The sequence below is a fragment of the Dendrobium catenatum genome, unplaced genomic scaffold (assembly GCF_001605985.2).
Source record: "Dendrobium catenatum unplaced genomic scaffold, ASM160598v2 fragScaff_scaffold_362, whole genome shotgun sequence".
Taxonomy (NCBI): Eukaryota; Viridiplantae; Streptophyta; class Magnoliopsida; order Asparagales; family Orchidaceae; genus Dendrobium; species Dendrobium catenatum.
This window is the reverse complement of record NW_021318824.1, coordinates 328,828-344,491: the sequence shown is the minus strand read 5'-3', so window position 1 is coordinate 344,491 and position 15,664 is coordinate 328,828. Positions and strand designations below refer to the sequence as shown.

Sequence of the window (15,664 nt, the reverse complement as noted above, 5' to 3'; positions counted from 1 at the left end):
TTTTCTCTCCCTCATCACAAAAAAGCTTTGTCAATCATTCCTTCAACTCATCATGATAACTTCCTTTCTCTTAAGCCATTCTCTCACTCGCTTGCCTTTAGGCCAATCGCTGCCTATTAGGCATGTGAACTACATAATCTATTTAATTCAAACTCTCTAGTGATGAATATACATAGTACAAAAATTTTCTAAAAAATTCTCTAAGTCACTCATTCGACTCTCAAATGATGGTCAGTTGCCACTCATCTTAGCAACCTTACTCCTAGCACTCGCATGATATACTCACTCATCTCACAACACAAAACTTGTCTTATAATGAAAAATCAGGGATATCAAAAACACCAACATGAGAATGAATAAACTCACACATCACTAATTAACTTACAAAAAAAAGCAGTAGTCATAAAACATATTTTATTATTGCATAAAAAATTTACAGGTGAAAAAATAGAAATAGAAAATGTTACGACAAAAGTAGGATGAGTATACTCGCCATTAGAAATCATTTTGCATAGAGGGTCTTTCACGTTTCTCAGTGTCAGCAGCTTTAAATTATCCGAGTAATCAAGCATGAAGTTTCTACCTAAGTACAAGTTGGATGACTTTGTATACTCCATGACTGTCCTCATCGCACCATTGGCTGAACCAATTAACACCCTATGCATATTGTGTTGACATCTAATTAGGCAGACCTCCCTCAACTTGGTCACCTCCTTCCTACACGAAGGCTCTTACACAGGGCTCCTAACTCGCCCTACCAACATGACCGTTGTATATGATCTCGGATACCTTAGTTCACTCATCCATTCTCTCATGATGACCCTAGACTCAACACATATTATTCACAACTATAAAGCCCATCCAACTTCGCACAAGCTCACAGACTCACCAATTATCATGGAGCTAGCTTGCCCTCTACCTCGTCCGCCCAATGCATACTAGGCATTTCCTCACTTTCCCAACAATGAAATCATTCATCTGAGTTCTTCCACTAATTAGGGGGTGGTAGGTGCTAATCAACATCGCATTATAAAGTCCATCCAACTCCGTACCGACTCATAGACTCACCATTTATCATGGAGCTTGCCCTCTACCTCATTCACCCAGTGTATACTGGTCATTTCCTCACTTGCCTGGCGATAAATCCTCCATTCGAGCTCTTCCACTAATTAGGGGATGATAGGTGCATAAAGTATTGTGTAGCATTGTGCATGTAATATGTGTAGCATTATTATATCTATTATTTTTTGTATCTATCCTTTTATGTAGCACCCAAAATCTTAAAAATAAGCGATGATAGGAACAATTATTGGAGACCCCATAATAAATATTAAAATAAATATCTCTTTGACTAGTAAGAAAAAATCTAGTTGTTTGAGATCTCGAATTCTCCTCTACTCTCCCTCTGCACTATCTATTATGACTCACAAGTTTTTCAGCTCTTCGGGTAGATCTTCTAGTAAAGTCAGGTGTTATCCAACGGTAATTATGAATTCGACAAATAATATTAGTAACCAAATTTTATCATGATTTTATTTGGATCTACGAAAATAAACCGTGAAATCCATTATAATGTCGTCTCACTTATACTTTGGAATATGATGAAATTATAAATGTCCATCATGTTCTTAATGTGAGCCTAATAATATGACCAGTAAAATATTTGGCAACAAATATACAATATCATTCTCAAATTAGACCACTACAAAAATTCATGTAATGTTAATATATATTTAGTACTCTTATGATGAAAGTAAATATTAAATGGCATTAGAGGTAGTAGATAGTCCAGTAATTATTGATCTGATTTGTCAAATCTTTGAACTTTTTGTTATTTCAACTATATGTTATCAGATTTTTTTTTATATATATAGAATTAAAGCTTCTATTTCACTCATTAATATATAATATTTACATCCTAAGCTTTAATTTATTTAACATATCATAATTATTTTGAGAAACATTCTTTCAAATTCTATCATTATATAATTTTAAAAATTTCACTCTCTATGAAGAGAGTTGAAGTTTGATAATCCTTACCTTGGGATTCCCCTCAAATTCTCTTTTTAAAAATTTATATGCATCCTTGAACTTTATAGTTATCATATACTTGGGAAATATACTTCTTGCGTTTGTTTGATGATTCCCACTTATTGGTCTTTTATCCATCACTATGCTAGCATTGAGTTTCTTACTTTTTTTTCTATCCATACTTGGCATCAATTTTTTGACTCTTGATATCTTTCATCATAAATAACCATAAATTGTGAGATTGGAGCATGACTTGCTTTTTAATTCTTTAAAAACCATCATTATTCCCTTAAGATAATATATTAGCATAATATAAGTAGGTTTCATATTAACACATGGATACAGTAGAGCAAACAACTAAAGTTGATGTGACAAATTTAGCCATAAATGTGTTTATGAAGACAAAATTGGCCACAAAAAGAGAGGTAACATTACCCATGATATTCATATAAAAAAACACTTGGTATGAAAATGAGGCTTCGATGCCACAATTAACAATGGTAAAGTTACTATACAAGAAGACAAAGGAATTTGAAGAGTAAGGCACTTAAAAATGAGAATGGAAAAATAAATAAACTAAAAAAAAAGAACTTTGTCAATACTTCATAAACATTTAAGCTGTTGTTTTACAAATGAGGGGAGTGCTACCCTATTTTTAGATAAGCTCAAATTCTTTTAGTATTTTCTCCTTACATAGGAACTATGATACTCTAAATCACATTATCATAAACAATCCTAAAAAGTGATTTCACAACTTCAAAAAGGGAGCAATGCCTTCCTTGTATAGTCACATTGGAGAGGTAGGTTAAAAAGGGAAAGGATGTGGAGGTTGTTCATTATAAGTGCAGAGGTGGTGGAGGGTGATCATTAAAAAGGTTGAGATAGCTTGAGAATGAAATAGAGAAGTTGAGCTTATTGATCAAATACACGTAAAGGGAGAGCCCTGGTTCAGAGCAAATGATAAATCCATTTTGGGAACAAATACTAAGGTTATGATTTTCTATAATGACTTTTATCAAGTTATTACTCTTTGATAATTATAAGTTAGGTCAACACTTAACATTGCTTCAAGGTTTTATACTTAGCTTCCTTTAAATCAATGAATCATATAACACTTCTGTGGTGCTTTAGTATAAGCTTATTATATTTAAGTCTACTTATGTGTTATTTGACTAAAAAATTGTGCTCAAAAGCTCATGTGCTTGTAAATTTCATTCCATTTTTTCTTTTCATGTGTTATTTTGTTTTATGTATTTTGTGATCTATTATTAAATTCATTACAATTATACATGTAAATGATTTTCATATAATCTAGTAATATAAGCTTGCTCTTATTATATCATTCTACAATAACATGTTACAAAATTCTAAAATTTTCCTCTTCTCATCATCTTTATTTCATGAACATACAAAGCACTATATGATGTTGCACTTTAAACACAATGCATAACCATGATTAAAAAAGTGTGATGCCAATAAGTAGATTTAGATACATAAATTATTAAGTGTTTTAAATGATTGAAAGCACTTAGAAAATGTAATTTACATTCATGCTTACGTATTTCATAAAGCAATAAGGATTGAAAAAAAATGATGTGAGGATCTTCTAGTGCATTTTGCCATCATAATTGAAATACTTAATAAAAATAGTAAGAAAATTATTTTGCACAGCATCATTATATTCAAACTCATTATTTATTCTAGGATGAAATTTAACTTACATTTGCTAACAAATGTCCTTCAATTTTAATGATTTATCTTTCACTCATAACATCAAAATGCATCAAATGAGCTCTTATTAAAATTTCTCACAATACTCTTAGAAAATAAGCAACCTTAACTTATAATTTGTCCTTCTTTTTAATCTAACTTATCTAGGATCTAGCTCTGAAACTGATACTTGATTGGGTGACATTGGAATAAATTTCCTTGAAGATTTGCAAGTGCCATCCCATGAACTATTATTGGTGCTACTTCCTCCCACAAAAAAAGCTGGGGATGAAGGAGCTTTAAGAGACATAGAATAGCTATTAAGCATCACAAGCACTTCTGTCATGCTAGGCCTTTTAGCTGGATCATCTTGCACACATAGAAGTCCAATTTGAATGCATCTTATGACTTCACTATTTTGAAAATGTTTGCCTAAAGCTGGGTCCACAATCTCTAAGATTGTTCCCATGTTCCAATTCTCCCACACCTGTTCAAAATGAATCAATATGTATATTGTTTAGAATAGAAATATGTATTTTTTTTTTTTTTTTGTAATATGTTTCAGAACATTGAAAGGAGATACATACATAACTTGATAGGTTTTTAGAAAACTCATCATCGAAGAAACCATTTCTACTCCTTCCTGTTATAATCTGTAACATTAATACTCCAAAACTAAAGACATCAAACTTGACTGAGAAATATCCATGCTCTAAATATTCTGGTGCCATATACCCACTGCGAGAAATTCATGATTTTTTGACATTGTTATAGTAAAACTACTGAAATTTAAAAGTTTGAGATTTATTCAACTTACTATGTTCCAACAACACAACTTGTCATCTCGTGAGTCTCATCTACTCCAAAAAGCCTAGCCAATCCAAAGTCTGAAATTTTTGAGTTCATGTCTGCATCTAACAATATATTGCTAGCTTTAAGATCTCTGTGAATGATCTTGAGTTGGGAGTCTTCATGTAGGTAAAGTAGAAGCTTACGAACAATTCCTTCTATTATCTCGTATCTCTTTTCCCAGTCTAGAAGCTTACTTTTTATTGGATCTATTCCACACACAAATATACCACTATTTATTATTGCATGCAAAAATAATATTGGTAAGTCAGTTTGACGTTAATGATAAAAAAGATAAAAAATATATCTTTATTAAAGTAAGAATGAACCAATTGAAGTGAGATGAGCTACACTGTTTGAAAACTTACTAGATATTCAATAAGTATTTAAAAAAGACACAAAGTAATAAATTATTACCAAATAAAATGGTATCTAAGCTTTTGTTGGGCACATATTCGTAAACGAGCAACTTCTCTTGATCTTCCAGACAAACACCATGTAGTCTCACAAGATTTTTGTGTTGGAGTTTAGCAATTAGAATCATTTCATTTCTTAAATCATTAATCCCTTGCCTCGATCTCGTTGATAGTCTCTTCACTGCTATTTCTCGTCCATCAGGTAGTAATCCCTATGAAGAAATCAAAAGTTAAAGATGGGTAAATGCTAATTTTGAGACTTAATACCAGTATTACTCTTGGTTTCTTATCCTTTCTAATAATATAGATAATGACCAATTAGCAAGTTAACATTTTACCAAGTAGACTGATCCAAAGCCACCTTCACCAAGCTTGTTGTGTTCTGAGAAATTTGATGTTGCTAATTCAAGTGTAGATAGATCAAAAAATAAAGATTCCACATTTATAAGCTGCTCAGGGATATCCTCACCTACAAAGATATACATAGTAACCAATTATTATAATTTTTTCCAATCTAAAATTTTCATTTCACATCCAAACCCTAACTGTTAAAATAGTGAAGCCTATACAATCCATAAAAAAATTTAGTACTGCTTCCCAACCACACTTCAAAAAGTCAGAATGCTCCTTTCTACAAGATTCATGAGATCTATAAGATCTGTGCTGCTTTATTTATTTCTTAGTTGATAAATTTTTGTTGTATATTATTATTATGTTGGAATACACAGGATTCCTACAATTATTAGAACAAGCATAAGGGATGGCTGCAACATCGTGAATATATGCGATTGGTATATATTATGCTAGCTTCACTTAAATGTAAAAAAATACCAATCCTATAAACAAATATAAATAAAGTTGGACGATAGAAAAATCTTACGAGGTATTTTCATCTTTGACCTTCTTCTCCTGAAGTACAAACAAGCAACTGTAAGGAGAACAAGCACAACTAGTAGAGAAAGAGTGATTGACATAATAGTGCGCACTGTATTGCTTCCTGCATTTATGGGTGGAACATATTGGTAGAAATAGATTCAAAAATACAAAAAATTGTAAACTAGTTACTGTGCAAGGGTTTAGGGATAGTGCTTTTTTATCTTAAAGACAAAAAAATAAAATAAAATTCAGTGCATTTGTAATAAAGATATGCATCTTGTAATTATTAAAAAAATATAATATATTTTTGTTGCATCTTGGAATATTCACAGTGGTAGAGAAATATAAAGTTTAACATCTTAGTTTTGTACAAAGATCCAGTACACACAAATAAAAGATTTCATATGAGACCATATTTTTACGTGAAAATCCCGAAAAAGGAAAAAAAACTACAAGGATTTGCCTAGTTTAAATGAATCCACTAATATTTATAGTTTATTACAAATAAGTCCCTTCGTTGGGGAGAAGGCTTTGGCTCGATGTATACATTGTATAGAGCACAATACATAGTTGGAGAATAATATGACAATCATTCTTAAGAAAGCGTTGGCCTGTTTGCTTGGTTGTAACTAGACCGTTGTTGGTGGGCAACCATTGACGGAAGGACGATGGTCGGTGGGCAACGATGGTGGGAAGGATCGTAGTTGGCAAGTGACGGCAGTTGGAAGGATCGTAGTCGACGAGCAACATAGTCGGTGAGCAACTGTGGTAAACATTGGTCTGAAGGATCGTAGTCGGCGGGCAACATAGTCGGTGAGCAACGGTGGTCAGCAAGATCTTAGTCGACAAGCGACAGTGGTATAAAGGATCGTAGTTGTGCAATGGTGGTCGAAAAAACCGTAGTCAGGAGAGGGTGGTCGAAAGATCGTAGTCGGGCGACGGTGGTTGGAAGGACCGTGATCGGGTGATGGTGGTCTGAAAGAACATAGTTAGGCGATGGTGGTCAGAAGGACCATAATTAGTGGCGACGATGGTCGAAAGGACTGTAGTCAGACGATGGCCGTCAGAAAGACCCTAGTCGGCGGTGACATGGTCTGTGAGCGACAGTGGTTGGAAGGAAGTTCGACGGTGGTCGGCGGCCAAGTGGAAGTCTGGCGATAGTTGGCGGTCTGTTGGAAGTCTGATGGCGATACGCGGCGAGCGATAAAAGCTTGAGAAAATAATATAGATCCTTAATTTTTCATCTCTTCCTCTTCCCCTTAAAATTTGATGTTGTTGGGTTCATCCTTTCAAGACATTCAGTTCGACTATACAATTGTTGAAATCGGAGTTTGAATGGCTCCAAATTTAATTTTGAAAGTTTCCAATTAAAATTTTTCTTGAGATTTGTGCTCCATTAAGATAAATTTTTAATGATATATTAATTGCCTCATATTTTTGGACAACAAAATATGCAGTCTAAAAATATGTGTCAAAGCTCTTCAAATTATTCCAATGAAAAATTATAATTTTGAGTAATTATGATGTGCGTCCAATTTCGGAACGTCAACGTGGATATCCAATCGTGGTCGTGAACCAAGTAAAATACCTCTATTCATAAATTTAGCATGTCCTGAAGTTGGTGTATCGATTGGGCAGAAAAGTATAAAATTTTTTTATTTTAAAGCTTTTGAAATTGCTCGAAATTGACTGTATAGACTCTGTTGGGCTCTAAAAGTATTGAAATTGTAACCAAAACATCAAAAAATGGTTTCGAAGACTAAACAAAATCTTAATATGACTGTCTGGGCCGAAATTGAGCCCGGACCCAACTTGGCGGCCGAATTGGCCGACTGCTTGCCCACCTTCGGCGGGCCTGTGCGAGCGACGCGCCTGCTGCTACTCGCTCGCAGCTATTCAGCCACCTGCGCTGTCCCCGCATGCTCCTTGTGCAGTCCCTGTCTACTGCCCGCGCAGTTCTTGCCTAGCTACCAGCGCAGTCCCTACTCCACTGCCCATGCCGTCGTTTAGTTTGCCCACGCTGTCTGGCGCATAAAACCACTAGTATTTGGGTGGTTTAGCTAGTTGTTTTAGATTTTTTTTTTTAATTTCCAGTATATTCTTTTCTCCCCCTTCTTCAAGTATAAATACCCCCTGGGGATAATGGAAATTTGTTCCTTCTTTCTTCTCATTTCTTCCTCCAACCTTCTTACAACAAAGACCCCCACTATCTTGAATAGGCGGCATCCCCTATCAATTATAGTGCCTCTTTTTGTAGAAGGAACCTTCTCCCTCAAACTCTTTCACATGTTAGAGGCTTTTCATTATTGTGTATAAGGAATCTTCTCCCTCAAGCTCCTTTACATATCAGTGGCTTTCTACTACTTTGTTACATGTCAAATGATGACAGTCTAATAGAGGCAATTATTCGACATTTTAATGGGGATGACTAAAGGGTATGTTTCTAATGGTGTCGAGCGAGGGGCCAATGGTAGCTGACAAGAGGTGAAGGGGTAATGATGGTGGTCGAAAGGCAAAGGACCCATAATGGTCATTAGGCGAAGGATCGATGATGGTGATGGTCAACTTGTGCTTTACTGAATGTAGTATGCATCCATATTGACGAAGGTAGACATCGGATAGCCCATTGGAAGGGGCTGAAGTAGTGTGTCATGTTAGTAGCCTGCTTACACAATAATATTGTCAATTGAGTGGAGGCTTATCAAGGTTTCAATCATTCCTTGAATGATAAGATTAAAGAAATGCTTCAAAATGCAGTTGAGAAGAGGTCGATTGAATCGGCTAAGAATGTTTAATCTTATTGAGGTTGTTCATCAGAGCGTTGCTCAACGACGTTAATTTATGTGGAAGAGGTTGAGAGAAATCCAAAGGAAATGTTTGGCATGTCTGAATTGTTTACCAAAGTATTACTTGATTGCGTTAACTTATGTGAAAGAGACTGATAGAAATCTATAAAGGATTTTGATATATTCGAGATTGTTTGTCAGAGCATTGCTTGATATTGTTAACATGTGTAGAAGAGGTCGAGGGAATCCATCATATTTATTTAACATATCCGAGGTTATTTGTCAGTTCTTGCCTAGCTACCAGCGCAGTCCCTACTCCGCTGCCCATGCCGTCGTTTAGTTTACCCACGCTGTCTGGCGCATAAAACCACTAGTATTTGGGTGGTTTAGCTAGTTGTTTTAGATTTTTTTTTTAATTTCCAGTATATTCTTTTCTCCCCCTTCTTCAAGTATAAATACCCCCTGGGGATAATGGAAATTTGTTCCTTCTTTCTTCTCATTTCTTCCTCCAACCTTCTTACAACAAAGACCCCCACTATCTTGAATAGGCGGCATCCCCTATCAATTACAGTGCCTCTTTTTGTAGAAGGAACCTTCTCCCTCAAATTCTTTCACATGTTAGAGGCTTTTCATTATTGTGTATAAGGAATCTTCTCCCTCAAGCTCCTTTACATATCAGTGGCTTTCTACTACTTTGTTACATGTCAAATGATGACAGTCTAATAGAGGCAATTATTCGACATTTTAATGGGGATGACTAAAGGGTATGTTTCTAATGGTGTCGAGCGAGGGGCCAATGGTGGCTGACAAGAGGTGAAGGGGTAATGATGGTGGTCGAAAGGCAAAGGACCCATAATGGTCATTAGGCGAATGATCGATGATGGTGATGGTCAACTTGTGCTTTACTGAATGTAGTATGCATCCATATTGACGAAGGTAGACATCGGATAGCCCATTGGAAGGGGTTGAAGTAGTGTGTCATGTTAGTAGCCTGCTTACACAATAATATTGTCAATTGAGTGGAGGCTTATCAAGGCTTCAATCATTCCTTGAATGATAAGATTAAAGAAATGCTTCAAAATGCAGTTGAGAAGAGGTCGATTGAATCGGCTAAGAATGTTTAATCTTATTGAGGTTGTTCATCAGAGCGTTGCTCAACGACGTTAATTTATGTGGAAGAGGTTGAGAGAAATCCAAAGGAAATGTTTGGCATGTCTGAATTGTTTACCAAAGTATTACTTGATTGCGTTAACTTATGTGAAAGAGACTGATAGAAATCTATAAAGGATTTTGATATATTCGAGATTGTTTGTCAGAGTATTGCTTGATATTGTTAACATGTGTAGAAGAGGTCGAGGGAATCCATCATATTTATTTAACATATCCGAGGTTATTTGTCAGTGCATTGCTCGATGACGTTAATTGATGTGGAAGAGGTCGAGGGAATTCATCAAAGATGTTTAACATATTTGAGATTATTTATCAGAGCGTTGCTCGAAAATGTTAACATTTGTGGAAGAAATCGAGGGAATCCATCAATGATGTTTGACATATCCAAGGTTGTTTGTTAAAGCGTTGCTCGATGATGTTAACCTGTATGGAAGTGATTGAGGGAAGCAACTAAGAATGTTTGATCTATTCGAGATTATTTGTTAGAGTATTACTCGATGTCGTTAACCTATATAAAAGAGCTCAGAGAATCCATGAAGGATGTTTAACCTATCCGATATTATTTGTCAGAGCATTGCTCGATGACGTTAACATGTATAAAAGAGGTCAAAGGGATACATTATGGATGTTTGACCTATATGAGATTATTTTTCAGAGCGTTGTTCAATGATGTTAACTTGCATGGAAGAGGTTGAGGAATCACTATGAATGTTTGACATTTTATAGGTTATTTGTTAGAATATTGCTCGATGATATTAACATGTATGGAAGAGGTCGGGGGAATCCACTAAGGATGTTTGACATATTTGAGGTTGTTTTTCAAAGCATTTCCTGATGACGTTATGATGTGAAACAAAATGCGATGGAGGAGTTACTTTAAGAAATTAAAGAGAACAATTGTAACTTAATAACCCAAAATAAAATTATCATTTATAATAAGAGTGATCCTTAGAACTCTTAGTTTTTAACTCGTTTAGGCAACGAATAGTGACATCGATTAACCAAACAATTTAAGAAAACACCAAAAATAATTGCATGCTACGACAGTAAACAAGAATCCATGATTTAATAAAGAGAGCTTTCACCTTTGGAGCCCATACGCTCAAATAGTTTAGGCTTTAGCGGAAGAAGAGTCTCTACATTAGAATCGAGGTCGCTCCGAGGAAGAAGGAACCTAGGATCGTCGTTCTTGGATAGGTGGCCGGAGTGGTGGAGGATGATTGTCGTCCAATGATGATCCGATGTCCCTTTGACCTTTACTCGTCGATCACGTCAACTAAGACGTACTGGATACAGTCGATGTAGTCTAGAAACATTCTGAATGGTGGTCAGAGGCCTGCTGGACAACAATCACAGCAATATTCCTGTTGTGGTCTCACTGTGCAGCAGCTAGGATTGTCTGATCCGCCACTATGAAAGCCTGGACAGCAGTTTGGTCCTTAAGGTGGTCTGGACGGCAGCATATAATGCCTATACAAGTCTTGGACAGCTGTTATCGGGTGCTGGAAGTGTTTGGACAGCAATTCTAGGTCTCCAATGGTGCAGGACAGCAGGCTTTAATTTCCAAATCTGAAGTTTACTTCAGATTCCAAATAAAACTGCGGCTTTAGTTTCCATTTCAGATTTGAAATTTAAAATAAGAGAAAGAGAGGGAGGGGAATTAAAGAGGCATTTAAGTAGTAATTAAGTGGGGATTGGAGAGAGAAAAGAGGAGGAGGCGGCCAGCCCCATGAGGAGTTGAGAGAGCCATCAGATTAATGACGTGGCCTCTCCTGAGAAAATCAGGGAATTATTAAATCTGACATTTAATTATCAGGTTTGCTATCACAGGAAGATTTCCTCATTAGCTTGCCTTTAGAGATGTTGGAATTCTTTCGTTAAATGAGAAGAAATAAAATAGGCTAACTTTCCTAATAGAAGGGGCTGTAGAATAGGAAAGGAATTAAGGTTTTGCATTGAAGTTCAAATTTTGAAACGGGTTGCTGGTGGTCAGACGTGGAGTGGCTGTGGGAAGGCCGGCTGCTTGGTCGCAGGGAAGACCGCCGGTGGCTAGGCCGGCCAAGGGAGGCCGGCGGTGGAGCTTGGGTGGTGGTGGGGAATTGAGAAAAAGAAGGGGATTTCGGCTAAGTGGGGGAGAAAAGATTGGGTAGAAGAACAAAGAAATTTCAAATGACAAACCTTGAACACCAATCCACCGGTAGAACTCACAAAGAGATCTCCGATGGTCTCATCTTCAAGAACTCACAAAGAGATCTTTAGAGGTTTCATGAACTCACAAAGAGAACAAAGAGCGAATTTTCATTTCATCAAAAAAAAAAAAACTCCTATTACATAAGAAGAGGGCCATATAAATAGGTCTCAAAATGACAAAGAATGCAAAAGACTAAAATGCCCCTTGGGCTACAATAGCGACCAAATACCCATAAGGGCAAAAATGGAAAAACATAAAATAAAAATAAACTACTACATAAAATAATGAAAATACAACTCATGCTCGTGGCCATCGATCTCCGGCATCGAAAATGCTGACGATGTCCTCATCACATTAACATCTATGGAAGAGGCCGAGGGAATCCATCAAGAATTTTTGACCTATCCAAAGTTATTTGTCAGAGCATTACTAGACTACGTTAACTTATATGGAAGATGTCAAAGGAATCTATTAATGTTGTTTGACCTATTTGAGATTGTTTGTTAGAGTATTACTCGATGACGTTAGCCTGTATAGAAGAGGTTAAGGGAAGCTACTATGAAAGTTTGACCTATTTGAGATTATTTGTCAGAGCATTGCTCAATAATTTTAACTTACATAAAAGAGGTCAAGGGAAGCAGCTAAAAATGTGTAACCTATTCGAAGTTGTGTTTCAGAGCATTGCTCGGTAACATTAACCTTTATAGAAGAGGTTGTGGGAATCTACCAAGGATGTTTGACTTATCTGAGGTTATTTGTCAAAGTCTTGCTTGATGACGTCAACTCGTGTACAAGAGGTTGAATTGAATCTCCATGTGATTAATTATGTATTGATTGGGAGGGGGTGAATGACACGTCTATCCTGAATCAACAGTGTAGAATTGTCTATCTTTAGACTATTACTATCTTTTTGAGATCGAGACTATGACCTTGCATAAGGTTTAGAAGTCCAGTCAGGAATTATAAAGAGCTTGAAATTTATCATAAGCATTATGACATTTGCTGGGAGTTCCAAAGATATTATATTGGATGTTAAAAATATTAAATAAATTTTTTTAGCCACAATTGTAGTCAAGATTGCCCCCAGTCCACATTTGATTCCCATGAAATAGATGCAACAATGATTGATGCTGGAGAGGCGATGAAACAATGCATAAGGTTATCCTTAATAATGCAAGGCTTCTTTCAAATCTGATAATAAATTTTGGCAAAGAGAATATGTTACTTCAACCATGTCCAGGACATTGATGTAAATGACTTTTTGAGGTTGGAGTAAAAGTTGCCCTCCCAGCCAAAAATCATTTTCCTACAGATGACACTAAATTGTTGTGTTCTAAAATATTCACAGCGGTAGAGAAATATAAAGTTTAATGTCTTAGCTTTATATGAAGATATAACAAACAAACATACAAAAGATTGTGATATACAATGTTTATATGAAATAACATAACTTTTATGTAGAAACCCCTGAAAAGGGAGATAACCACTGGGACTTATTCAATTTAAATGAATTCACTAATATTGATAGTTGATTACAAATGGGACCTTCCTTGAGGAAAAGGCCTTGGCTCGATTTATACATTATATAGAGCATAGTACATAGTTCGAGAATAATATGACCTTTGTTCTTAAGAGAGTGTTGGAATGTTTGTTTGGTTAGTAGGACTGTTGCCGGAGTGCGATGGTGGAAGGAAGGACCATGATTGGCGGGCAACGGTGGTCAAAAGGATCGTAGGTGGCGGGTGACATGGACAACGGGTGATGGTGGTTTGAAGAAACATAGTCAGCAGGCAACATGGTCGCCGAGAAACGTTGGTCCGAAGAACCGTTGTTGGCAAAGGACATGACTGCTGACATAATTGGTGAGCGATGGTGGTCTGAAGGACCGTAGTCAGCTTGCGATGGTGGTCGGAAGGACCGTAGTCATGCGACTGTAGTTAGAAGGATCGTAGTCGGTTGATGATAATGGTCGAAAGGATCGTAATTGGGCGATGGTGGACGAAAAGATCGTAATCTGTGGGCGATGATTGTCGGAAGGATTGTAGTCGTGCGACGGTGGTCAAAAATATCATAGTCGCCGAGCGACATGGTCGGTGAGATATAGTGATTCGAAGGAAGTTTGACGACGTTCGTCAGCTAGGTGGAATTCTGGCGGAGGTCGGCGGCTAGGTGGAAGTTTGGCGGTGGTAGGCGGCCGGATAGTGCAAGCTTTAGAAAGTAATAGAGATCCTTCGTTCTTTATCTCTTTCTTTTTCCTGTTAAGAAGGAGATGTCTATTTATAATTTTTTTATAGTGACATGACTAGTAAATAGGGAGAAGATCAAGAACATAATGGATGTGTTTCGAATTGGACGGATGATATTGACTCTATTGATCATAGACTATTTATTGGGTATTTAAATATCTTAATGATGTCATAATTTGGTGCTATTGGGCCGTTTAGATTTGTCTCGTCGAGCCACTCAATTTGACTAGAAGCATGTCATATTTGAATATAATTTGATCATCCAATTAATATTTTGAATATTCTAAATAGGCTTCAGGCCATTGATTTGGACCCATTTGGGTTCATATTTGATGGATTTTAGTATAGTTGGGTTGTCGTTGGATTCCTCTCCCAGAGACAGTCAATTCGACTATATGTTTGCTGAATTCGTAGTTTAGATGGAAGTCTTACGTTTCTTGTAGTTATTAATACGTGTTTTCATAGTGGAGCCATCTTGTTTCTTTTGCAAAATGGCATCCAACACGGAGCTAAAAGAACATACCTCCATGAGATAAATCAGCCGGTGGATGGGTAACATTTGACATTAAGGCATTTGTGGGCAATGGTGACGATGGCGACTGATCAGAAGAAAGCTGAAGCATGGCCGTCCCGTCGTAGAATTTGTACAATTCATACCTTATATTACACCACATCCCCAACACTCTTCCTCCCCTCTCCCCTTGCAGGTTAGTCTTGCTGAACTCCACCGTCGCTGCAAGCATGTCCGGCAGCCGCCTACGGTCAGGTCCAGCGTGCACTGCACCAGACCGTATATATTATCTGCAGCCGTGAACGCTGCCTCGCCGGTGGCAAAGAGCTGAGATGTGTTTCTAATGGCCAGATCTGACAGGTTTCCCATAAGTTCGGTTTTCAGGATTTCAAACCTCGGAAGTCGGTCTGCCGAGACATTCTGGCCATTAACTAACAAGCTTTGGGCACTAGTAATGACGTCGGGGCCGTAGAGGAGTCCTGATTGGAGTAGCGGAGTTGGCAGTAGTCGTACCATATGGTGGCTTCCATGTTGTTTGAGCAGAGCTGTTGGATGTCGGAAATGGCCGTAGAGATGCAGGAGCGACAGTTGGCGATGTCGGTGTCGCCGCGGCAGAGGGCAAGTCCATAGACACAGTCAGGGACTATGCCGGTCGTGGAGGTGGCGAAGCCGGTGGCGAAGGCGTTAGAAGAGAGAGTAGACATGAGGTGGTTGAGGTTTGAGCTGTAGGTGCCATTCCTGGTGAAGTTTCCTGAAGCGCAGATAGAGTAGAGTGGGTTTGCAGCGGAAGGGGAGGCGAACAAGGATAGGAGGATGGGGAGAAGAAGGGCCATAGATGTGATACAGATCATAAGGATCAACAATTCTAAGAGGACCTT

General features: G+C 37.2%; 4 protein-coding genes across 5 annotated transcripts in view; 1 reads left to right on the top strand and 3 right to left on the bottom strand.

Annotated features, from left to right (window-relative positions):
• The window catches only part of LOC110113055 (pentatricopeptide repeat-containing protein At3g22670, mitochondrial-like), a 27,853-nt gene extending 12,742 nt beyond the window's left edge, over positions 1-15,111 (top strand). The window contains exon 2 of the transcript XR_003700326.1: positions 14,983-15,111. The gene's annotated coding sequence lies outside the window, so the exon portion shown is untranslated. The remainder of the gene's footprint in view (positions 1-14,982) is intronic.
• LOC114579385 (cysteine-rich receptor-like protein kinase 7) lies at positions 3,882-4,496 on the bottom strand. 2 transcript variants are annotated; one of them, XM_028693766.1, is made up of 2 exons: positions 4,329-4,496; positions 3,882-4,228 (listed from the first exon to the last, which is right to left on the bottom strand). In XM_028693766.1, exons 1-2 carry the CDS (start codon positions 4,470-4,472, stop codon positions 3,902-3,904), a joined length of 471 nt encoding a protein of 156 aa, XP_028549599.1. In that variant the 5' UTR covers positions 4,473-4,496; the 3' UTR covers positions 3,882-3,901. The 2 variants fall into 2 exon arrangements, with proteins under 2 accessions (XP_028549599.1, XP_028549600.1); XM_028693767.1 differs by having other exon boundaries at positions 4,334-4,473.
• On the bottom strand, positions 4,521-15,018 carry LOC114579386 (cysteine-rich receptor-like protein kinase 6). The gene is made up of 5 exons (XM_028693768.1): positions 14,799-15,018; positions 5,887-6,003; positions 5,345-5,475; positions 5,008-5,218; positions 4,521-4,799 (listed from the first exon to the last, which is right to left on the bottom strand). The coding sequence occupies exons 1-5, from the start codon at positions 15,016-15,018 to the stop codon at positions 4,558-4,560; spliced, it is 921 nt and encodes a 306-aa protein (XP_028549601.1). The 3' UTR covers positions 4,521-4,557.
• LOC110113057 (cysteine-rich repeat secretory protein 38-like) lies at positions 15,067-15,664 on the bottom strand. The gene has a single exon (XM_020845477.2). The coding sequence runs from the start codon at positions 15,635-15,637 to the stop codon at positions 15,218-15,220; it is 420 nt and encodes a 139-aa protein (XP_020701136.1). The 5' UTR covers positions 15,638-15,664; the 3' UTR covers positions 15,067-15,217.

Bases quoted from the DNA above. Each gene is read 5' to 3' on its own strand.
- LOC110113057 (XM_020845477.2), bottom strand. From the start codon at position 15,637: ATGATCTGTATCACATCTATGGCCCTTCTTCTCCCCATCCTCCTATCC.
- LOC114579385 (XM_028693766.1), bottom strand. From the start codon at position 4,472: ATGGCACCAGAATATTTAGAGCATGGATATTTCTCAGTCAAGTTTGAT. The intron at 4,229-4,328 runs GTATGTATCTCC...CATTTTGAACAG, and splicing joins CTAAAAACCTATCAAGTTAT to GTGTGGGAGAATTGGAACAT.
- LOC114579386 (XM_028693768.1), bottom strand. From the start codon at position 15,018: ATGCTTGCAGCGACGGTGGAGTTCAGCAAGACTAACCTGCAAGGGGAG. The intron at 6,004-14,798 runs GTATGTTCTTTT...CCATAAATGCAG, and splicing joins GGCTGATTTATCTCATGGAG to GAAGCAATACAGTGCGCACT. The intron at 5,476-5,886 runs GTAAGATTTTTC...ATATCTTTGTAG, and splicing joins GTCAAAGATGAAAATACCTC to GTGAGGATATCCCTGAGCAG.